A 25,029-nucleotide genomic window follows, 5' to 3' on the forward strand; every position below is an offset into this window, starting at 1 on the left:
AAAGTCAGTCAGTCAGTCAGCCAGCCAGCCAGCCAGCCGGGCGGTTGGCAAACAGATAGGAAAGGATGTTTCCCTTTTGTCCACAGCTGATGCTAAATTCACCGGAAGATTAAAGTGGGTCTAAAATTACCCTAAAGACGCTGGTATCTCCAGCCAAGTGGGCATGTCCTATACTCTCAGTCAATCCAAGCCCTCCCTCCCCGCACCCCTTTTCCAACACCCCTCCCCCCTGCAGGCTTAAGTTGTCTGAATGAGATACGACTGGGGAAAAAAAAAAAAAAATGCCACAATTCAGCTTCAATCGGGATTAGACCTGGATGTCGAAATCCTTGAAAGCTCCCAAATTTCCCAGGGATGAAATATACATTATTTTGACAGTCAGGCTCAGAATAAAGAGTGTGAAAAAAAGAAAAAAGTGGGAGTAGAGGGGGGTGTGGTGGGGCGTGTACATGTAAGTGTCACGGCAGTTGGACATAGCGGCCTAGCGGAGGCAGCGTCCGGGAAACGTTTTCTGCATCCCGTTTAGCTCCTCGGAAGAAGAGCCCTCCGGTGATTTAACGAGCCCCGCGGGGAGGGTCGTTCGTCAGCGTGACAGCCCACCGCTGTTCCTCCTTGTTTCCTCGCTGGGGGTGGGAGGGCGGCGGCCGTGTTCTTAGCCCCCCGATAATGGGTGGATGGATTTTTTTTTCTTGCCCCCGCTGCTAATTAATAAGGTTTTGAGCTCTGAGAGTGTTGGAGAGTGGGGGGGGGGGGGGGGGAGTGATGTTCTTGTTTGTCTTGGTCCAAATTGGGGAGGCTTTTGCTTGTTTCATGCTTGTTGGCTGAGGGACGGAGTCGATAGTTTTTTTTTTTTAAAAAAAGAAGAAAATTGGGTGTCCAGGATGTAAAACACGCGGATGAAATGGAAGAAATGGATAATTTCCGTTCTTCTAAACCTGTTGGTCTGACGTCTATTCACAGTGAGACTCATTAAATTACATATAAATTGCGACAGGAGGATTTTTTTCCATCCTGGACTCCAGTTGAGCAGCCAAAACATCTGATTATAACAAATTGAATTCAACCCTCTGTTTACAGCCTCCTGCTAAAACCGAGGCCTCGTTTTTGAGTCATTGTTGGACCTCTCACACAGCCTGGTCTGGTAGAGGGGATGCAACACGAGGCAGAGGGGCAGAGCTAATGTCCCAATCCCAATCTGAGAGCGCCCCCCACCCACACGCACCACCACCTCCTCCTTCCCTTTAACGAGCTGCAAAACTCGGCAGCTGCAGCAGGACGGAAGTGGGGAAATCTCCGCCCACAAAAACATTTTTTTTTTTTTTTTTTAACATTTGTGGATGCATTCGGAGATGCTGCTACCAAACCGACATCGGTGTCGCATGAATGTTTGACGACCCCTCTCATTTTTTTTTTTTGAGAAAAAAAACATTTTGGTAGTGTTGCTGAAGCCCTTCGAAAGCCCACTCCCCCTTACCCTCTCTCCCTACTTCAATTAGCCCCTCCCACTTCCACTGCCACTGTTGTCCTGTCTATTGCCCCAGATATTATTTCATTGTAAAACGATGCCAATTAGCCGCCGCCGCCGGCCGCCAGTGGCTTCGGTCTGGCCGCTCCGCCGGGGGAACTTATTTGGGTCGGCAGCTATTTTCGGCCGGTGATGTTGCCAGGAATACTTCAGGGAGCGGCCACTGTTTTATAAGAGAGCAACATCAATAATTTTCATTGGGAGAGTGAGAGAGCCTGTGTGTGTGTGTGTGTGTGTGTGTGTGTGTGTAGCGGGAGGGTTTACTGAGTTTATGTGTGTTTATTTATAGCGGCGGCATCAAAAAAGGAGACTGTCCCTTTTTTTCCCGTCTTTTTTTTATTTCCTCGAATAGTCAACCGAGCAGGTGGCGTGTTGTGTGTCTGTGCGTGTGCGCGCGAGTTTGTGTGCGTGTCTGCTTGTTACTGCCTGTTGTTACTGCCTGTTATTTTTCCGCTGTAAACCCCTGTTGGGTTTTAAAATATGTCAATTTTGCAGCCTTTTAACTTGGCCGCCGCTCTTTGTCGGGGCTCCGACTTCTTCTGGCCTCCACAATCACCGCCGTGTCACACACACACGCGCCCTCTCACACACACACACACACACACACACACACACTAAGTTCGAAAATAACACCGGCAGCTGCACATTGTCAGGATGAAATTGGGGTGAAGAGTCCCGGTGCTGCTGCTCGGAACAGAAGGGTGAACAGGTTCAGGCGCTGCTCGCCCACTTGCACTCTCTCTCTCTCTCTCTCGCTCTCGCTCTCTCTCTCTCTCGCTTCGCCCGTCCCACCGCGGTGAGCGAGCGAGATGGCGGGGGGCGGGCGGACGGGCGGCTAAGAGACGTCTTTCAATATTTTAAGCGGCTTGGGCTAATCTTTGTGGCCGGGGTTTGTTTTGAAAGCACCGCCGAGGGAAATTAAAGACGCTGCTGCCTGTTTCCCCTGCGTGGCAGGACTGGCGCGGGACGGGCACCTGGGAACGAACCTCAGGATGCGTTCACCTCAGCCAGTCGGCGGTGGGCAGGTGGGCGGCACCTCTGACCCACTTTTGCAACTTACTTTTTCATGTTTTCATGCCTGGAACCAGGAAGTGCAGACCTGATTGGCCGGGTTGGGTATCCAGAACCACGGTGGTATCGTTGGGAGTCACCACATCAACTCGGAGGGTGTCGACTTGAATTTTTCCGAGGACACTTGAATGCACCGCGAGTCATCGCTGGCACCACCGCCGCCGCGGTTGCACCTCACGCTGCTGCAGACGTGACCGGGGTCCTGAACCGAGAGTGTTTCTGCTCCGCTGCCCCCCCTTTTATCTACCGCCCTCCTCCAACCACCTAACCCCCCCTCACCCGCCTCACTTCCTCTTTCCGCCGCCGCTCTTTTGTCTCGCTGTGCCTTTTCTGCCCCCCCAACCTCTTCCCACCCGTCATTGTGTGTGGTAATGAAGATTAGGTAACCAGCCAGGGCCGCACGCACACAATGGGCTCCTGCCGACCACAAGCTGGAACCCCCCTCAAGACCCACCCCAAAAAAAATCCTGCAGCAAGAACCGGCCGACGAAAACCGCCTCAAACCCCGAAGCTGGCCGCCGCCTGCTACTGCCAGCCACCGCCTGCCAGCCAGCGGCTGAAGCGTCTCCTGATTAGATTAGGGCGCTTTCTGACAGCTGAGCGCCAGCAACTCGCCGATAAACAGCCGCTCGCCCCAAATCCAGTTAAAGAGAGACAGAGTTCTCCTCCCCGGCGAGTGCAACATGGCTCCAGTCCTCGGGATTATCCCCCCCTCGCCTCCCCACCCCCTTTTTTTCCGCCGCTACCCATCATCCCCTCGTCTCCACCGTGGCAGCCACCGCACCCCCCCCACCCCCAACCTCTCTGTGCCACGATCCCATTTCACCCTCACCTCGCCCGTCCGCGACTTAGCAGCAGAACAAAAGGCATTTCTCCACACTTTGTCACAGGCTGTTTAGACGAGGCGGCGGCAGAGGTCTTTATACGCAGCTCTCACAACAAGTGGCAGCGTGCGCCTACCAGCCCCCACCCCCCACCCTGGCGGCCCCCACGAGACCTCTTAATAGCGCGCCGTGTCGCTCTCAAGGTCGGCCAGACCTCAGCCGAGGTTCCAGCTGTTTACACGTCAGGCCTCGCCGGGCGGATACACGGGGAGGTTTGCCGCCCATGAAAAGATGGATTATCCAAATGTGACGGCGGCTTTTTCTCTTCCTGTGTGTTTGTGCATGTCTGTGTGTGAGTGTGTGAGAGATACAGTACACTCAGCCCAACATGCAGCACGTCGTCAGATGACAACTTGACGGCGGCTGCCTACGTCTGGGGCGGGGATCATCGTGATGCCGCTCCAGGGTGGGAGGTGGTTCTGCCGCTACTGAACTGGCAGTTTGGTGTTTACTCATCACACCTGGACACCAATGAGGGTCACGTGACGCTGGGGCGGTCCTCAAAATGTGGCATTTACTCGTTGTCGGAAACCTCTCCCGCCGCCCAAGAGTCAAGGCGTTCTCTTGAAATTTGCCAATTTTTGTCAAGGTGTCGGTGTGATTTGTTGTTCTGCTCCCGTAAGGTCACCAAAGGGTGACAAATAAATCTCGGCAGCACCTCGTGCTCCTTGCTGGGTGGCCCAACAAGCCTTTAGGAATGGCCTTGATCCACATTGACAAGACCGTACGATCCAACCATCCAACAAGAGAGTTTAGCCACCAACATCAAGAGGAAACTCTACCTGGAATGGGACAGATTGTTGGAGTTTAATGGTTTGGTTACACAATAAATTGTTGTGATACGTTATGGTATGATATGATACAATACAGCACGACATTATATGATATAATTGGTTATGATATGATATGATCCGATGTGATATACTGTGGGGAACCACATGTGAAAAATTGGGAACAAGTTGTTGATACTTTTTAAGACTATCCAAATTTTGTTAGACCAGTATGGTACAACAAATGCATGACAAACCGGTTCCTGTCTCATATTGTTGGTGTCCGTGTTGTCACAGTTATCGACTCGGGCCGAAGTCTCTAACGTCTAGATGCGCTTGTGCGCTCTCTGCTGTCGGGAAATGTCTCTCCGCTCCATTAGGCAAAGGTCACCTATGCAGGCGAGTGCTCCATCATCGCCTGCTTTCCGGCCAAGATAGAAAGGTGCTTTTGAATATCCCCCCATTTTTCCCCAATCGCGTACAAACGCAACAGACGCAAACAGTTCACGCCCACCTTTAAACTGGCAGACAGTGGCAGCAGTGGCGGCGGCTTATAGCACGGGGTGGGGGTGGCGGGGATTTCTCGCCTCGGCCGAGAGCAATCTCCTAATGACTGCGCATTGAATTAAAATGACAGCTTAAGTGCCCCGCAATGTAAATCAAAGCGTTAATACCAAACAAAAATGGCTGCAGGGACTCCGCGGATATCCATCAGCGCATCCTTCCAAAACAAAAACTCAACTAAAAGGACGTGTCAGGCTTTACAAGACGAATTTTGCATTTCCCTCCAAAAAAAAACGAAAAAAACTCAGTCGGCAGATCATCGCCATTTAACAACCCAGCCAGCGTGTGTTATCAGTGCGAATTCTGCCTGCGCGTGTCGGGCGGGAGGGGGGGAGACAAATAAGAAGTGCTTGGAGGTGGCGATGTTGCCAGGCTCTGACAGAGGGTCTGACAGCGGCCCCCGATTATTACCGCAAGGCTAATGTCGTCTGATAAGGAGCCCTGTGTAATTAAGCTGTTTCCGAGGCGCGTTATCTCTGCAGCGAGGTGAGTTTCTCGCTGCGGCTCGGCTGCCTTGGAAAGAGACAGCTTTCTCTCCCTCAGCAAAGATGCATTGCTTCCTCTTTGCCTGGAAAAAAAACACCAGAAAAAAAGTGCTGGTCTTGTGACAAACCTTCATACCAGTGTGGACGTACAGATATGACTTTTACAAGTCCATTTTGGAAAAGGACAATGAAATTGTTTGGGAATTTGGTGAACACCCTGTCGTATGTGGCTTTCTATTCAGATTTCTTCACTTCCAGTGGAGTGAGTTGAGCTGCAGACACACCCCCAGTGTCAGCTGCCACGGACACTCTGATTGGGCGAATCTTCCGTCTCTCTTTTTGAAGTCACCCCTCCGATTTCTCACGGCCAGTGTGGCCAGAGAAGCTTCAGCTCCAAGCTCAGGCAGCTTGGAGCTGAAGCTTCTCTGGGAGGGGCTCTGCCACCAGCACAGCCAATTACAGAGCATCTCTGTGTTCATATAAACTGTGTCTGCAATCACATTGTTTACGTGCCAAATCATTGAGCATCAGCCCCCGCCTCTCTCTACCTCAAAGGACTCAACTGGTCCAGGTCTTCTTTTAACCAGTTGAAAATGATCCATACCGGAGTTCTGTGAGATTGCATTGCGAGGTTACTCCCCGTTCCCCGTCCTGTCCTTCCCCGTCTCATCTGTTACCCTTCCCTCCGCCTTCTTTCCCACTTTTTTCTCTCCTCCTTTGGGTCTCTGCAGCTTCTGTTCTGTCAGGAGCCCCCAGAGGCCTCCTGGCCCGCCCCGGAGGCCTCTCGCTCCCGGCTGGGATACGCCGATGACGCCACTTTGTCCTCTGAGGTGTCTGAATCCTGTGTATGTGTGTGTGTTTTGTTTGTGGGTGCTTCTGCTGTGTAAGTATTGCACAGCCGGCCGATAGATTACGGCCTCTGTCAGCGGCGACGGGCGCCACTGATGAGCTCCCGCCTGCAACCGTTGGTTCTGTATCGATTAAGGCACCGCCAACGCAAAAACACACACACACACACAGACACTCACTCACTCACACACACACACACACACCAAGGCTGTATGTGAGAGATGGCCACCGGCCGGGCTGCTGGTTATTTAGCTGTCAGTGCACAGTTGATGGCTCTGGCGGTGTCGGATCAATGAGGGAGACACACTCGCACATACACACACGCGCACACACACACACACACAGACAGACAAACACGCACACTGCAGGCACACCATTGGCTTAGATGAAGCGTCCAGCTGAAGTTTTGCCTCCATAAAAGTCGCAGTGTGTGTCGCAGTAACAGAGACGGCTGTTGACAAAGTCACTAAAGTGTAAGAGCGGCTCGTAAAAAAATATCAAATCGTGAGGAGAGAAAAAAAAGACGCAATGATTTTATCCTGGGGATCATTTCAGTGTGAGTCCTTCGTCCGGCTTGAGGCAACTGATTTCTCAGGAGGATTTTTTTTTTTTATCTGACCCACTGCCAGTTGCTGTAGCGGTTGCATGCTTTTTATAATTTTTTTCAAGAAAAGCAAACAACGTGAAACCAACAGACGGGTTAGAAGAAGGTGACGCAAGGACAAGGAGCAGTTTCAGGGCTGCTAATTCAAGCGTGACATTCTCTCCCTACAAAATAAAAAGGGGGGTAATCAAACACTTCGTACAAAACAACCCCCCCACCCCCGACCTCAAAATAAAACAAAACAGAAAACGGGCCAAACAAATAATCAGAATGTCACGTCAGTGCTGCAGAGTCATGTTTTTCTAATTAGACGCTGCGCTGCGCCGGAGAGAAATACGCTCACAATTGTTGTGCTCCGACTCTCGCAACCGCTGCCGCATGCTGAGGTTCAATTCGCGTAAAAAGCATAAAACAGTTTTGCCCTGTAAATTTTAAGTAGATCCCACAAAAATATTAGCAACTGCTGGATTGGTTCATGTTTTTGACTTCAGGAGAAAACAAATGTTATGAACCGGTATAGGGTGTGATCGAGGAGCCTGTTTGTTTTGGTTGACATGCAAAAAGTGCAAAGCCATGACATTTAGCAGTGAAATTACACCTAATTCAGTCACTTTATGACAACATTATGTAGAACTTTATCGATCCTGAAGACAAATGTTGCGTAGCAATAAAGCTAAGCACAGCAAATATGCTATGCTTTATACTAAGCTAATAGAGACAAGTAAAAAAAAAGTTTTTTTGGGTTTGTTTTGCGCAATAAAAATGTTTAATTAGTGGGTTTTAGTGCTTTATGGACACTAATTCTGAGTACGCTTGAAGCACAAAAAAAGCAGAATCCAAACCAGAATGATGCAGCCTTTCAAAGAGGGGCTGCCGCTGCAGGGAATCATGGGTCATTTCTAAAAAGATGTGACAGCCTGGTGCCCCCACCCACCCTCCCCTCTCCATTCAACAACAGCGGCTCCCCTCGCTCCTCGCGGTCTTTGCCCTTTTCAACCCTTCCAGCGTCAGTTGGTTGTTCGGTCTGCGTTGAATATTATTCATAGTACCTCGTCTCTATCATCACCACATCGACCAAAAGAAGAAGGAAAAAAAAAAATTAAATGCGTTATCCTAAAATTAATGAGGCGTGTCCGCCCCATTACGTTTATCTGTTTAGCGATGTTTTGGGGCCTCGCTCCAGGGCATTATGCACGATGCTCTCTTCATATTTATAACCCGGGCCTTTTTATTAGCCAACATAGCGGGGCGCTAACAGTCGGGAGGCAGAGGGTGCTTTGATGGTGACGGCAGGCGGGCACACGTCTTTGGCGCTGCCTCCGGCGTGACGGCGTGAGAGGATCCGCAGCCGGGGTCAAAGGTAGACAGAAGGATTTTGAAGTGAGACCTCGTGGTCAAAGAAAAGTTGTCAAGTCATTAGCCGGCGGTAAAATTGGTTGAACCCATGGCAGAAGGTGGAGGTCTGTGCGCTGATCTTGACCTTAGTGACCCTAGTGACCGCATTGTCGGTGCAATAATGCCTTTTCCATAATTATGTTGCAAAAAATGTTGGCACTTTCACGACTTGCTTTTCTGTTATCCTAAGTACCAAAGCGAGAAAATGTGCATAAAAAATTGGAAATCTCTGGAAATTCAACTAAAGTGGACACGAGCCGGATTCCTCCAGTCCAACTGAAGGCGGACTTGGATCCTCGGCTCGCTTGGATCTGTGTCGGGTGTGGGTCACCACCGCCGCCTCAGAATTTGGAGGTTGTGCTTGTTGTTGCTGCTGGAAGAGCCGTTGGATTTTCTCGGCTTATCCTGGCTGGCGCGAAGCAATCGTCCCCCCCAGCACCCTCCAGTCAGCCACCCACCCCGAAAAGCCTTTCAGGAATTGGACAGCCAGTCTGATGTTGGCTGGACAGAACCGAGGTGGGACTTGGCTGCGCACGACCCTCGTTTTGGCGCCTTGGAACGAAGGTGCTTGATTACACAGGGGCTTATTATGCCTGCATGCCGCTGGCTCGCACGTGCACTTGCAAAAAAAATGAATGATGAGAGACGCGGCGTAATTACGCACAGCTGCATACAGCACACACACACGCACGCACACGCACAGATAACTGCGTGACCTTCTCCCTTACAATGTTAATGTCACCACCTGGGGGGGTTGAAGAAAAGGAGGGGGAGGAACGCCTTGACGGAGTGACGGGGGAGGAAGAAAGAGCGGGTGTGACAGGCCGCCTCACCCGACTCACCCTTGGGCCTCCTTTCATCCGTCTTACCCTTACCGTCAAAAACAGGCCGGCGCTCCCACGCCGGCGTGCACAACACCGCACCCGGGTGTTGTGCAAGAGTCGTGCACGTACACTTGTGTGCGTGTGTGCGTGTGTGTGTGTGCGTGCGTGTGCTCACGCAGGTGGCTTGTGTCTTGCCCCCGCTGACAGGATCCCGTTACGCCAAATGTCACGCTTCCAAAAGGGATTCGCACCTCCTGCGGAGAAAGACCGAGTCGACACCTTTCTCCTGCCTCCTCCACCTCCCCCTCCCATCTCCCTCTCCTCTCTTCTCCCTTCATCCGCGTCTATCCTCTTTTCCACTCCCTTGAACTATCTCCACCACACACACACACACACACAAACTGGTGCTCACCTTGCTGTGCGGTCCTAAGCGCTTCAGCAAAAAAAAATCCCTGCCCGCTAACTGGCAGGTTTTAGCCGATAATTAGCCCTTGCTTCAGGGAAAGGAAAGGAAGGAACAAAATAGAGGGTGAAAATTAAGAATGGGATAATTCAAACAAGACTCTTATTTGGTGAGGAATATCAAGGACGAGAATTTATTTACCGTCCAATCCTGATTTCCAGGGCCTTCACCCTTATTCGTCCTTCACCATTGGCCTTATTATGATTTTTATATTGGTAGAAGCTTTATACACTGCCCATAAAAACAGATTGATTTAAAGGTACCGCGTGTGGAATTCTGCCATCTCGTGGTCAGGTTTTAGATTGCAGCGCTCATTCGCCTACCCTCCCTCTACTGAGCTTGCCAGTGAACTATGGTGGCCTGCGCACACAAACCTGGATACCTCGTCCACCTTCTTCTTAGTTGGTTTATTTGAGGACGCCACCGTTCACCATAAGTAAGAAACACACTGTCAGGCAGCTGGGTTGTCCACACCGGGCTTCCTTAGAAATATGGTGACGCAAGATGGCAGATAACTAGGAGTAAATCCATTGATCTATGTATATTGTTAGATATAGATTAGAACCGTTCTGTGTGTAGGAAAACAAAATTACTTTTTTTGTGATCTGTGTATACACTTTTCTTAATGTATTTATGGGCAAGCATTTACAAATAAAAAATAAATAAATCATAAATCAGGCCAAATTTGTGCACGTTGGACCTTTAATCTGATGTCAGAATCATTCAAACAGTCGGCAAAAACAAAAACAACAACTCCTTGTTCCTTGAAGACAGCGGCGATGTACGCTACCCTTAGCAACAAACCCCACCCCCCCCAAAAAAAACACACCCGCTTTTATTTTTAGAAGGCGCAAACAAGGGAAAGTCTCTGATGTGCTCAGTCTGCGCAAAGCTTATTCCTGATAATGGAACCAGCTACTCTCGTCTGTCGCTGCCTATTTACACACAAATGAAGCCCGCCGGAGCCGCTAGCCGCCATTCCGGCTGTCGGATCGCGTTAGCGGCTACACGACGGCAGCAGCAGCAGCCATCGCCAGGATCAAACTGGCAGCCGCTCCTTTCCAACATAATAGCCTCATCCTTTGGAGAAGGAGCGACAGACGTCTCAGGGTATCTGATAGCAGGGGGGACGTAGTCTCTTACTTGCCCTCCGCTGGGAGGAGAGCTGAGGTGTTAGCAGTAATGGGGTAGGAAGCGGACCGTAACTACAGCTGAATAAATCTTCCTATCTAGGCCCGACTTGTCAAACCCTGCCTCCCCGCCCCGTCCCCCCCACATACACGCCCCCTCCGTAGGACGTTGTTTGATCGGACAGAGTTCCGCTGGCAGTTCAGGACTCCTGCTGCCGGTACGACGATAATCAATCAGTGTGCAATCAGCCGCCCTTTTTGCCGGTGCTGCCAGGTTAATCCGGGCCGTCTTGCTCGCTGGGTATCAGCAAGGACGCGTCATGCGAGTTGTGCAGCGCTCAGGCGAGCGGATGGTGCCCCGTGGATTTTTTTGCTCTCTTGCTCTCTCTGTCTCTCTCTCAGCAGGCGTTTCAAAGGTGTGTCCCTGCTGATCTAACAGCCGCTAAAATCAGACGAGTGGGCTTTGAGAGCCGGGGCGAGCGTTTTAAAAGCGGATTCTCCAGTCGGTAAACTAACTGAAGTGGCTCTAAATTGAGTATTTTTTCTCTTTCTCCCTCTCTCTCTCAGACCTGTCTTGAATTGGAACGCTACCTGCAAACGGAGCCCAAGCGACTCTCGGAGCTCTTTGACCAGGACCTGGAAGGACTTCTAACTCCAGCCTACCTGAAGGACGACGAAGGCGAGGAGGAGGAGCTGACGCACACCCTGCTCCCCGGCATACCTGGCCTGGCCCAACAACCACCCAGTCCACCGCCAGCCGTCCTTTGCCCCGCGCGCAGGAACTTCGCCCCAACGGCCTCCCTGAAAAAAGACCTTAAAGCCAGGGGCCGTGGCCTGGAGAACCTGGAGCTGGCGGGCGGCGTCCACCAAGCCCAGCTGAGCGCCGTCACCTCCCTGACGCCACCGTCCTCGCCGGAACTGGGTCGCCACCTGGTCAAGCCCGGCCACGCGCTGATGGCGTCGGCCGATGGCACGCTCACCCTCAAGCTGGTGGCCCGCAAGGTGGGCCTGAGCGCCGCAAAGCTGGTGCGGGTGAAAGAGGAGGAAGAGGAGGCAGCGGCGGCGGCCTGCATGATGATGGGGGTCGGTGAGCTGCCGGAGAACAAGAAGAGGATCCACCGCTGCCAATTCAACGGCTGCCGGAAGGTGTACACCAAGAGCTCCCACCTGAAGGCCCACCAGCGGACGCACACGGGTGAGAATCCTCGTCCTGTCGCGAGCACAATCTGTTTGGGTTTTTTCAGCATGGGTCGCGATTAATTTTCCAATCAATTGAGGCACCTAAAATTCTCTCTCCAAACCTGCTGGAACACTTTGGATAAGCACCGTTTTTTACACATCGAGTTGCGTCCTAAATTCTCTGCCACTTATTCGGACATGCCCACCCTTGAGGGGAACATTCCAGTTCTGGATAACCGACTGAATTAGCCCGTATCCTGAAAGCTGGTTTTCCACAGAAAGAGAGACGTGTAGAACTCAGGCTGTGGTTGATAGACGCGTCCTTCAAACTGTAAAAAAACTGTACTTTTCCACTGTAAAAGTCTTGACAGCTTGAAAGCCTCTCTGAGACGGTGGGTTGAGGATGGGAGGGGGTTGGGTAGGGGGAAAAAAAAAAAAAACGGGACAGTCCACCTTGTCAAGGTTCCCGGCAAGAAGGAGCGGGTGCTGGGCTGAGGAGCTATAACTCTGCCGCTCCTCCATCTCAATCCCAAACCACTCAGACCGCTGTCGCCCGGCTGTCCTCCATCTGAGTAACTGCGCCGTGATGGATGGATTGACCTGGATAGGCTCGCCACCCGCCCCACCAACTCCATCCCCGCCCACCCAACACCTTTTATTTCACAACCACGCATGTCCAAGCGCACCTTCTGTAAATCCAGGTCAGCCCATAAGCTGACGTAAGGGTTGTTTTTGCAACCGCTCGTGCAGGTCGTTGGGTTCAGGACTGTCTTGAAAAAAGCCATTTGAGAGTAAAAAATAAGATGAATATCTGAGCAGGCAGCCGTCGTTTCCTGCTCAGAGCGACAAATTAAACGTATGGTGGACAGCGGCAGTGTTAGGAGGGGGCTCGGAGGACATATATCACCCCGTGTTTTCCCCCCCTACGGCAACCGGCGTCCATCACGCTAAAATCAAGTTAAGCGCCACTCGAATGAAATTTCCCTCCCAAGGAGCAGCACATAAATCCCTAAAAAGCACTAATGTTTTTGACGGATGGCCGCAGCCGCTGACCAGTCTGGGGCCACTTTCTTAGCCCCGCAGGTTTTAGAGATTGGCTGATGGAACAAAGAGAAAAGAATCATTGATTTCAACCCCAACCCCAGAGGGGTGAATCTGCTGCCCTTTGTGCTGAAAGTCCAGCTTTGTGGTAGGATGATGTCTAAACATTCATACAGAGAAAGAAAGGTTGTTCTACCCAGACGCACATTATTACATAAATTCTCAATTAAGGCCAATGGCGTTGCAATACCGTCCAATGGGAGATACGTTTGTATCGTTTTCCCCAAAGATTTGACATTTGTTATGGCTAAACAATTGCTTTCCTATCAGTCCCAGCTGGATTCAATGCTGGGAACAGGATGGAAAGTTTCCCTATTTGAGAAACCACTCAAAAACCAACGTCCCCCCCCAATTTGAATAATCAGCCGATTGATCCGCGGTGACTCTAACGTGCCTCTCATTCCGCTGCGTCTTTTTCCTGTCAAACAAATTGTTTAAATATTCATGACTTATTGATACATAGCTTAACCAAAAAAGGGCAGCATCAGGGTCTTTGGTTTTTTGGGGGAGGGGTTTGTGGCGGGTGTGGGGGTTGAGGGCTGGGTTGGGAGAAAGCCTTTCCACCCTGGAGGGATCATCGCTGTCACCTCAGGTGATTCACATGTGAGCATCTCCCCCAAAAAGAACATCTGCCTTGTTCCTTGGAGCCTGAGGGAGGGAGGAGAAAGAAGGGGGATGGGGACAAAAGATGACAGGAGAGGCTGTAGAGCAAGCAGAGGTGGAGTGGAGAGGGGCCCGGCCCTTCCTCTCCCCTCCCCAAGAGGAGCCGGCAGTGCCACCGGGGGCCGCCCTCGCTCACCCAGCCATTATCCCGACAAGTTTAAAGATGTCATTACTCAAATCCTCTTTTTCTTAGTTGTTATTTCCATAAATTACCGAGCGGAGAAAGAGGCGACGATTTAATCTGGAATTAGACGGAGCCGAGTTGAAATGACGGTGCCCTGTAGAGCTTTTCCCTGAATAGGCTTATGGCCAGATAAGGAATGGTACAATTAGATTTTTTTATTTTTTTATGCATTTTTTTTTTTTGGAAGTGGATTGTGGGGGTACAACACGACTGTTGGGTTTGTTCTGCCGTCGCTGCCTTTTTCCCCCCCTTTCTTCAACTCTTCTTCCTCTGCTTCGCTCGCTGTCTCACAATTCAGCTCACCTCCATATGGAAGAGCGGCAGAAGCAGTCGCGCATCAGAAATTAGCATATAGTCTTTATATCATTAGCATATGCAGACGAATGTTTCCATTTTCTGTCATGGTGTGAATTAGCTACCATTCTGAAGCTGACACTACAATCTATTTGTCTCTTCCGTCCATCAGTTTTTTTGTTGTTGTTTTTTTTTTGCTGTCGTTCACTAAGAGAAACATGTACTAGCTAGCTCCCAGATATGTGAGAAATTTGCCGGCTTGAACCTGTTGAGTCTTGCGTGAAACCTCACAAATACAATGCAGATAGTTTTTTTTGTTGAGATCCATTCCATTCGACTTTTTAATCACATCTGAACAATCCTGTGTCTATGTCTTATAACCTCATACACACACCATCGCCTGCTAGTGGACGCATTGTAAACACAAAGTCCAATTGGATTTTTCGCGGCCAGATCCATCCATTTTTTTTCCTGAATTTTAACACCAACACAGAATTTTAACACCAACATAGTGTTAATAGCTGTTATAGCTGCTGACCACAAGCCCAGGAAACTCAGGTGCCAATCTGAGCGTACTCCAAAAATCACCTCCCACGATGCCTTGCAAGTCAAAAGCACGCGTTAACAGGGGCCGTTTAGAACGTGAATAGTTCAAAAGTGAAGATGCAGACGTCAAAACCAAGGAACCAGACTTCCAGCATTTTGGCTCCTCCCACGAGTTGGCGTGTCTCGCATTTGAGCCACTATTGAAAGTGACAACGGGGAGAGGGGAGCTATTTTTGAGCATGTGCCATGTCTGAAATTGGATCTGAAGGCACTAAAAATCCTCCTCGCCGGTGCACTTTTGCCTCTCTGTCACTTTTGCCCCCCCGCAACCCCTCTTCCTCCTTTGGCGTTCAACTCTGGGGGCACCCATCACGAGGAGGAAAAGGCGTAAAAGTGTTTTCAGAGAGCCTCTCTAATGACCCAGGAGACCCCGGATGTCCTGCATCAGCGCTGGCTAATGGGGGTGGAAACGCAATTAGCTGCAACACCGGCACCTGAGAGGCTGCGTGTGTGTGAGAGAGAGAGCGTTCGGAAGTCCGACGTTACATAAAATGGGATTACACTGAACCAGGAAGTCATCAGATTACAGATAAAATCAGTGCAGTTACTCGGTTTTTCTCTTTTTTTCTGCCCCCTGGAGGGCCAGAAATGATTGACGAGTTTCAGATATTACTGCTGCTGCTGTTGTTGTTGTGCCTGAATTCTTTAAATGAGGGGGAAAAGAAGAAGAAGAAGAAGAAGAAGAAGAAGAAGAAGAAGAAGAAGAAGAAGAAGAAGAAGAGGGAAAGAAAAACAAACAAACAACCAAATAATCCACTTAGCCACTTAATCGACATTATATGTTTAACGGGCCAAGTAATCCAAAAGTAACAGAGCGTAATCAGATTACGCGGCTGAGTTCGGGGGGGCTAATCCGCCGGATTAGGTTTTGCCGCTGATTGCCGTTTTTAAGTGGTTGCGTGCAGCAGGACAGGGCTGCCGTTTAAAAAAGACGAACCACACTCCTGATGGTCCGTGTGTGTGTGTGTGTGTGTGTGTGTGTGTGTGTGTGTGTGTGTGTGTGTGTGTGTGTGGAGGGGAGGGGCATGTTGCTAGACAACGGCGGCAGAGTACTGATGTTACCACCGCAGGCTCCGCCCCCCTACCCCCTTACCACCACCACCACCACTACCACTACTACTACCACCCTCACCCTTCCTCCCCCTCCCCCACCCCGCGTGCACGCAGCTCTACGGTTACCGTTGCTAGGCAACTGCCTCCGTACCCCTGCCAGCGTGCGCTGTAATTGGCCGGTGGCACGGCGGCGGCGGCAGCGTGCCGGTTGCCAGATCCAGCCAGCTGCGCCGACGACTGCCTGCTCGTGTTTCAGTGCAAAAAAAAAAAAAAAACCTTCACACACACACACACACACACACACACACAGCCACACACACACGTCTCTCACTCGTCTCTCACTCCCCCCATCCCTCCCTCTCTCCATCCCCCCCGCCCCTTTCCCATCGCTCCCGTCGCTAGGCAACACATTTAGGCATCTGTGCCTCCCGGGAATCTCATTGGCCGGAGCGGGACGGCCCCGGACCTGCTGCTGCTGCTGCTGCTGCTGCTGCTCTTGTGTTCTTGTTTTTTTTCTTCTTCTTCCTCTTCTTCTTCTTCTTCTTCTCACTGGAAAAAAACGATTGGTGATTCGTAGCCTGAAATATGAGGACGTGTTTAGACTGATGAGAACAGGACAGGGATAATTCCAGGATCCTGAATTGTAAGAACAAAAAAAAAAAAAAAAAAAGCACTAAGTCAAATGTTGTTAACAGGATTCAGTTTTTATTTTTGTTTCAGTCGTAGAAGAGTCATTTAGTGCGGTGCGTCCGGCTCGTGGGATCACAGCGGTGTTGTTTTTTTAGCAGAAAAGTGTCGGTTCAGCTGCTCATCAGAACCTCCAAGAATAAAAAAAACAGTGTGAAATGTGAGGCGATTAAATGAGAATTTAATTTTCGCTGTTCCTCCACCTGGCAGAAAAAAATGTTTTCTGAAGTTAATCAGCATTTAAATTGTTTATTTTTTAAAGACAGCTAAAAACACATAAATCACAGGGTAGACTCAGCACGGTGTTATTGTACCAGGAAGTGTTCAAGGTACAGTAACACTATGAAGGCCCACTCACACCGGCTCCGCCTCCTCCTCCCCTGCCGTCGATCGTTTCCTTCTTCCTATTATCATTTTGGGCGGGGGGAGAAGGGGGGGCGGGGTGGGGGTGGTTGCATTTGTTTTCTTTCTATTTTTAATCTTGATCAAGAAAATGAAATGGGACGTGACAGCTGCAGGTGACAGACTCCCGTCACCATTAATGCGGCGACTCCGCCTCTAATTAGCAGCGGCGGCGTTTTGCACCCCTAATCCACTCCTGCAGCTCTTCTCCTCCTCTCACCTCCACTTCTTCTTCTTCTTCTTCCCTCTCATCCACCGCGCCTTTAATCCCACAGCCCCTCCCCCTCCCACTCCATCTTCTTCTTCTTCCACTCCTCCACGCTCCCCCTCCTTCTCCTCCTCCTTCTCCTTCTTCTTCCACTCCTCCACCCCCACCCCTCCTCCTCCACTTCCTCTTCTTCTTCTGCGTGTTCAGCAGGATTGGAAGAGAGGAGAGGAGACCGGTGGGAGCGTCTCCATCTCGCTCACTTGCTAAAAAGAAAAAGAAAAAAAACGAGTGAAGGGGATGGAGAAAAGGAAAAAGAGGAAAAAGTATATGTATATATATATTTACTTTTATATGTATATATATATATATATATATATATATATGTATATATATATGTATATATATATGTATATATATATATATATATATATATATATATATATATATATATATATATATATATATATATACTGTACATATATATATATATGATAAAAAAAAGTATATGTATATATATATTTACTTTTATATGTATATATATATATATATATATATATATATATATATATATATACATATATATATATATACATATATATATATATGTGTGTGTGTGATAAAAATCTGCAGCGTACATTCTAGAAACGCATCTCGTTGAATATTTGGAGGCCAGTGTGTGATTGGTGCGATGAAACCTGATGCTTACGAGTGTTTTTTCCTCTTCTTCTTCTCCTCCTTCTTCTTCTTCTTCTTCTTCTTCTTCTTCTTCTTCTTCAGGCGAGAAGCCCTACAAGTGCTCGTGGGAGGGCTGCGAGTGGCGATTCGCCCGGAGCGACGAGCTGACGAGGCACTACCGGAAACACACTGGCGCCAAGCCCTTCAAGTGCAACCACTGTGACAGGTCGGGCCCAACGCCGCCCCCTGCTGACACGGGTTTTTGCCTCCCACTTTCTCTTGTTTTCGTTTTTTTCCTTTCTTTCTTTTTTGAAATAGTTTGGCACAGGGGCAAATTTCCCTTTCAGCAAAAGTCCTGCCTCACCTTTTGAAAACAACAACAACACATATATATGTATATATTTGGTCACGCCCGGTTTGTTTTTTTGTTTTTTTTTTACTGAAAAACAGTAGAAGAAGAGGCAGTGGTGGGACCAGAGGGAGGCTGCTGGTACTGGTGCTGACCCAGTTTGAACAGGAGTGCTGGCAGGATTATTGATGGGCCCAACCTGTCTTTTTTCGGGATAGAGCCCTCCCCAAAAAGGAGTGTGTCTGCATGTGTGTGTAGGGGGAGGTGGGGTGGAGGGTGGGGGTGCACATCCATCTCGGCAGCCCCGTCTCAGGCCTGCCCGGCATATTAATAACAGTGCTAATCAGGCCGCCGCTACTCCAGCCTTGATTTTTTTATTTTTTTATTTGGGGGCTCACAGCGGGACGGACGTGCAGCACAAGCGTCCAATCAGCCGCTGGCGCTGTCACGCGTGGCTGCTGCGGAATATTAATTAAAACTAAGAGGAGATTCTTTATTTATTTAATTATTTGTTTTCCTTTCCTTTTTTTCTCTTGCGACGAGTGTCGCTGGCGTTGGTGGGAGGGCTTCCTGCCGCTACGGTTCCGGATGGGTTCCCGCAGTCCTGGAGGAGATAAAATCCTGGGAAAAAAGCTGATAATTCCTATCAGCTCCCATCCAAAGTCACATTTTAGCCCTCTGTTTACAGCCTGGGACCTTTAAAGGGGGCAGCTGAGGTGAATCTTGTCTCTTTGATTAGCGGCTGTGGTATTTCCAATGAGTCGCCCCGCCTCCTGGTTTTTAATTATGAACCAGTGAGCTAAATGGCACGTGGCCGTACTGACAAAATCAGAGGAGGTCGTGATTCTAAAAAGAATCTCTTGAGTCAGACAGAGAATCTACTTTATCGAGATCTTTATCTTCCCGTTCAGACACCAACAGAGTTCTGGGAACCACTCGGCCACTCGTGATGTCACGAAGGGGCACCGGCGCCTCACTGATATCAAGCCTCTGGCCAGGTGTTAGCTCCGCCCCCTCCCTGACACCACCTTGTTTTTTTTTTCACCTTTTAGAAGGTCCATCAAAGCATCACGTTGAGTCTTTGTCGTCCTCACAAGGACTCTTAAATCATGTATTAGTTCATTATTGGCTCCTCTGCTGCTTGTGTGTGTGTGTGTGTGTGTGTGACTGATCGGGTGTGATGGAGGGCGAGGGAGGGGGGTTGCGGTGGGGAGGGGGGAATGTGTCAACTTAATCAGGTCTCAGCTGGACAGACAGTAAATACAGTAAGCCCCGCCCCCTCCCACCGACACCCTGCAGGCACATGCACCTCTGTCGCGGGGAAGGTGCCCCCCCCACCACCCATCATCACCACCACCACCACCACCATGACGCCTCCAGCCTCAACACACACACACACACACACACACACACACACACACACACACACACACACACACACACACCCTGCTGAGATAAAGGAAGACAGGGAAACAGCGGAGATGCGCGGGGGGTGGGGGGATAGAAGAGTGGGGGTGAACCTACGGTGTGCCAGCTGGTGTCGTGCCCCCGAGTCGTGACTCATACTTTACCATCTGTCTCGTCCAGCGCGCACACACACACACGCACACGCACAGATACACAGAAACACCCGCTGCGCCTGCTCCTGATCCAGCCATCCGTCTCTTGCGTGTGTGTGTGTCACAGTGGCCGTCGTACTGTGTGTGTGTGTGTGTGTGTGTCATTGTGCACGCTGACATACACACATACGCGCAGGTGCAAAGCCGAGACAGTCTCCCCCCCCCGCCCCCCCCCCCCCACACACACACACACACACACACACGCACACACACACACACACACACACACACACACACACACACACACACACACCGCCGCCATGGGCCAAACACCGGTTCACCAGACGTCTGAGACGACTGAGGAATCCTAGGAGTCGCTGAAGGTCCCTGCAGGAGCCACAGGACTCTCTGTGCGGCTCTGCTACCCCTCCTCCCCACACTCACACACCCTGACAGCCTCTTTTTGTGATGAACCAACCCCCCCCAAAAAAATCTGCCCAGGTGTCCAAACAGAAGCGTGATTGGCCCTCTGTTTGTAGCCTCCCGCTAAAAGTGAGGCTTTGTCTGGAGCTTCTGGATGTTTTTGAAGGACGAGGTGGGCGGAGCCAATGACTGGCTGCAGGGAGCTGTGGTCGCTGACCTTGGGGTAGACGTATCAGTGCCCTCAGTGACATCACAAGGGGCACTCCGCAAGGTGGAGTTCATTTGTCTACTTGGTTCTGTCCCTGTCGGGACAAAGTTAACGTTTTTTGACCAATCAGGCTGCAAGATCCCTTCCTCGACTTTGGTTCCCGCACAACTTTTTGGCTCAGATACATTTAGCTAATACTAACCGACAGAAAAATTCAAATTTTAACAGAAACCAAATGAAAAAACACCTGATGTCTTCTGATGATCAGCCCCTCCCGGGAGGTCAGAACCCCCCCAGAACTGTGAGTTCAGCGAGAAGAGAAAAAAAGAAAAAATGCTGTTGAATGAAAGAAGGAATTAGTCTGCTTGCTCGCCCCCCCGCAACGGCAGAGTCGTTTGGGAATAAACAAAAACAGCAGCTGAGAGCGGCGCTATGTCACCAATTTAGCAGCAAATCCAGTTGGAAATAATCAAAACATTTAAACATCGTTCAATGTTCGTTGCTTTTTCCTGGTTGCAGCTTCGCGGCGGCAGCCTCGGCTGAGAGGCTTCGATTCATTAATTTTTACCGTTATTTAGCAGCACATTTTCCTTTTTTCTCCACATATATATATATATATATATATTTATATATATATTTTTTTTTCCCTCCGCCCAGATCCATCTGCTCATTCATAGCACAGCTGAAGTCATTAGTAGAGCGGCTGGAAGAGAGAGAGAGAGAGGAAAAAAGCGCTGATTATGAATTACACATACGCTAATTGCATGTGCATTAGCGGCTCGGCGCTCGCTAGCTAACAGCAACATTTAGCCCGAACGACAAAACAAACGCCCCTTCACCTCCTCCCCCATTCCACCTCTCTTTCCCTCCCTCCCCCACCTCCACGGTTCTTACCAACCACTCTGGATTGATTTTTTTTAATTTTTCCTTCTTCTTCTCTGTCGCAGGTGTTTCTCCCGGTCGGATCACCTGGCGCTACACATGAAGCGGCACATCTGAGGGGTCGCGCAGAGGTCGCCCAAAGGTCAGCGGAAGTTGGCGGGCCCCCCCCCCACCTTCTGCCTCCCACCAATCGCTGGTTGGACAACATCTCAAAAACCTTTGCCATCTGGGAGGCCTGGACGTCGCATTACGGAGCATTTCTTGGCAGCTCTTATTTTGTTCTTTTAATCTTACGCGAAAAAAAAACTGATACGACGACGTGTGCTAGCCCCCCTCCGCTAGCCCACCTCTGCTAGTCCCTCATCCGTGCAGCTCACGAACCATCTGTGGTTTTCGGAACATCTTGTACAGTCATTTCCTAGCGTAATTGCCACTAAAGTTCCATCCGCAGGACGTTCTTGATCTAACAGGGGGTGCAACTGAGCCGAGTAGAAGCGCTCGTGCTACTTCCCGCTAGCCTTCACAGTGCCCGCCCCCTTTTCTTTTGTTATCTCACGCACTGGAAGGATCATAATATGTCAAATTTTTCATCTTCCTGCCAGATCCATTTAGAAAAAAAAAGCTTTTTTCCCTTCATCTTCTTGGACGGCATCGGGAAGCACATGTTGGAGCGGCAGAGCTGCTGATTGGATTTGTGGACGACGACCCAGAGACGGGATGTGGCGCCGAGACTGATTGGGGTCGTGGCAAAGGAAGCGGCGGGCTTCACGAATGTCGTGGACACCCGGATGAGGCTAATTAATCTCGTCTCGTGGAAAAAGCCAACGTCTCTCTTTTTTTCCCCTCCCCGAAATTGGGATGAGATTTCCCCCCTCTGGGATGGAACTGTCATCAGGAACCCTTGCACAATGGACTCTTTGCAAACTTTTTCTAGAAAAAAACAACAAAAAATACAAAATAAATGAAATGAAATTAACAATAATAATAATTTTAAAAAATGCAATTGATTCCCCCATTGAAGTGGGAGACAAATCGGGACTTGCCAATGTGACTTTTTTTTACATGCTGCCCGAGTGTGGACGCCCCACATGCACAATTTCTTTTTTCAGCAACTAGCCGAATGCGATAGCACACAGAACAAGATGGCAATGAACGATAAAGGCTACTGTTGTCTTCTAGATGATGAAGATGGCCCATCCCTGTTCCGTCCACTAAACGAGACCTGATTGCAGAGGGTTGAAAAAAATAAAGAAAAGATTTCAAGCAGTGTCTGTGACGGTGGATGACCAAAATTATCACCACTGCCTAGCTAAAAAAAACAAAAAAAAACAGAAAACTTCTCCCAATCAGGCCCTCTATGCACATCCGGCAACATTCCTGTAGAATTCCCAATCCCAGTGTGAGTGCGCGCGTTTGTGTGTGTGTCGCCGTGCAGAATCTTTTTTTCTCACCCCGGCAAAGATGCGAAAAGACACAAATTCAATCAATTCAATGTGAATGTATCTGTCATAAGTCTGTCTGGGAAAAAAAAAACAACACCAACAAAATAGAAACGCTCGAGTAGGAGATCCTGCTGGGAGTCATTTCTATGTCTATGTTTTTTTGTTTTGTTTTTTTTTTACACTGGAACCAAGGGATGATGGGATGCAGGACAAGTGGCGGGGAGTCGCGGCTGTTAGCGCTGCTAGTGGCGGAAGCGGCGGGAGGTGACGATGTTGCCAGCGGGGGGCAACTGATACGGATCCGCTCAGTCAGCAACATGCACACACATACACAGACACACACACACATTAGAACTAGCATTAGCATTTGACCTTGGCCATTTGACGGCAGAGCTACGGGGACTCTGTCCGTGTTTCTGTAGTTGCAGTTTTTTTTAGCGTCACATCTGCAATCGGCTAAAAAAAAAAAAAAAGGCGGGAAAACGCGTCCGGGATGGAGACAGACTTTGCTGCGGCGGCGGCGGCGCATGAATCAAACAGGCAGCTGGGACAAAAAAGTAGATGATTGTGGTTGAATCTCTCCGATAGTGAAAGGTATTTAATCTTTTTTTATGTTTTACGTTTTATTTTTTATTTTGAGGTGAACATGAGTCTCAATTCTGTGTGTAAATGCGGTGGTGCTGGCGGCGGCGGCTCAATCACACTGCAGACCCACGATTGTCTGCTGCTCTGCTAGAAGTTGGAGCTGAATCACCTCCCGCCCCAAAATAACTCCCATCGGAACGCCGAGGCGAGACAGAAAGAGTGGAAATTCTTCCTTTTGATTTACGTTTTTTTTTTTTTTTTTTTCTTTTGCAGTCCGTCGCCGTGAATCAGCACCACGGAAACAATTTTGCGGGATTGTTTTTTTTTTTTTTTAGTATTATTCACTACGTTTCGCATGGGAGATGAAGCGTGATGCTAGCAGTGTTAGCCTGGTGGGGGGTGGAGGTGGGGTAGGGCCATGGCTCTATCATCAATGGCAGCTCTACATTATGTGTGTGTGTCCATGTTTCAGTGAGGCACTGTCGAGGCCAGCTGACTGCTTGTGAATATGTGTGTGTGGAAAATCAGAAGTGTTTTTGCTGGAACAACGAATGGAGATTTTTCAGACCAAATGTTTTGTCTTTTTTCTTCTTTTTTTTTCTTTTTTTGTTATATTTTTTTCCTGGCTGACACCGAGATGTGAGAACATTCACATCGCAGGACAGTCGCAGTACTAAAAATCTGGACGTTTCTACGTTGCCAAGATCTCACAGAAAACAAAAAACAAAAACTAGGATTTGAAAAAAAATGTGAATGTGTTTTGTTTTTGTTTGTTTTTGGGTTTTTTTCAGTTCAGATTTCACATTGTCGCTGCAGGTTTACGTTTTTTTCACTTCTGTGTCAAAATGAATGATTGTCAATTCTGCTGTGCCTGTGTGTTTCTTTGTCCGTCTGTATTTGCACTTTGATTTTTTTAAAATTTTTATTTTTTTATTTGTTTGGGGGAGGGGGTTTCGAGGGGGAGGGCCGCAAAAAAGAAAAAAAGAAATCACCCACTTTTCAGACGCTTTCCGTCTGTTTGTAACCACGACACTGAACACAATGTCCATATAGTCACAAAAAAACGCACACAACACTTACACACACACTCAGCTTGTGTGTGTTTGTTTTTTCTCACTGTTGTTTCACTGTCGGTCGCCGCTTCTCAAAGAAAGTGGGTGGGTTTAGAAGTGGGGGGGTGGGGTTTGTGTCTCCGCCCCCAGCTGGTCTGAATCCCAAATCAAACGCACCCCACATAACCAGTTCCTACCACATGACCCCCCTCCTGCCGTGGCCGCTGTGGCTGACTCCCCCTAGACTCCTCACCCTGCCTCCCCACACTACCCCCCGCCGTAGCCCCACCCCTTCCCTTGCTGTACAGAGTAAATTATTATTTGTATATTATGATGTACGACAATGTTTATTATTGGAGGTAAAAAAAAAAATGAGAAAAGATTTATTTTTGTTACTGGTTTGTTTCATAATTCCTTTTTTAAATTGGTATTGTAACATCTCTATGCAAGGAAGCTGTTGGGTGAATTGTTTTTATTTAAGAATGTAATTATGTGTAATAAATGGTAGAAGCAGTCTGGAGTATTTGTGGCTTTTCCTCACATGCGGCCACCAGTTCCACTTCCTGTCTGGCCATTCAGTCCCCATATATATCGCACATTTATATTCCCTGGCATTTGCTCAAAACATTGCATCGGTTTTGCCTCCTTAAAAGTGCAAACCTCCTTCATAAAAGAAAAAAAAAAAGTGGTTTTATGTTTTATGTGATGGATGTTAGTTCACACCATCGACAGCTCAAATATCAAATCCCCCTCATTTTGTGGGAAAAAATAAAAAAATAAAGACGGAAGTTCCTCTGATTTATAGCTGGTTTATAGATCAAAGGCAGGAAATGGGCCAGAATGCCGTGCGTTTGGCGGCGTTAATTACATCTGTTGGCGTCCAAGGTGATGACTTATCCGCTATTGCTGCCTT

General features: G+C 49.1%; 1 protein-coding gene across 1 annotated transcript in view; it reads left to right on the forward strand.

Moving 5' to 3' along the window:
• LOC142903161 (Krueppel-like factor 7) overlaps positions 1 to 24,624 on the forward strand; it is a 33,185-nt gene extending 8,561 nt beyond the window's left edge. Inside the window, exons 2-4 of the mRNA XM_076048654.1 lie at positions 11,132 to 11,759; positions 17,719 to 17,842; positions 21,103 to 24,624. Coding sequence (XP_075904769.1) covers positions 11,132 to 11,759; positions 17,719 to 17,842; positions 21,103 to 21,154 — 804 coding nt within the window. The 3' untranslated portion in view covers positions 21,155 to 24,624. The remainder of the gene's footprint in view (positions 1 to 11,131; positions 11,760 to 17,718; positions 17,843 to 21,102) is intronic.
• The last annotated feature ends 405 nt before the right edge of the window (positions 24,625 to 25,029 follow it).

The sequence above is a fragment of the Nelusetta ayraudi genome, unplaced genomic scaffold (genome assembly GCF_046127955.1).
Source record: "Nelusetta ayraudi isolate G7.1 ecotype Tasmania unplaced genomic scaffold, CSIRO-AGI_Nayr_v1 ptg000106l, whole genome shotgun sequence".
Taxonomy (NCBI): Eukaryota; Metazoa; Chordata; class Actinopteri; order Tetraodontiformes; family Monacanthidae; genus Nelusetta; species Nelusetta ayraudi.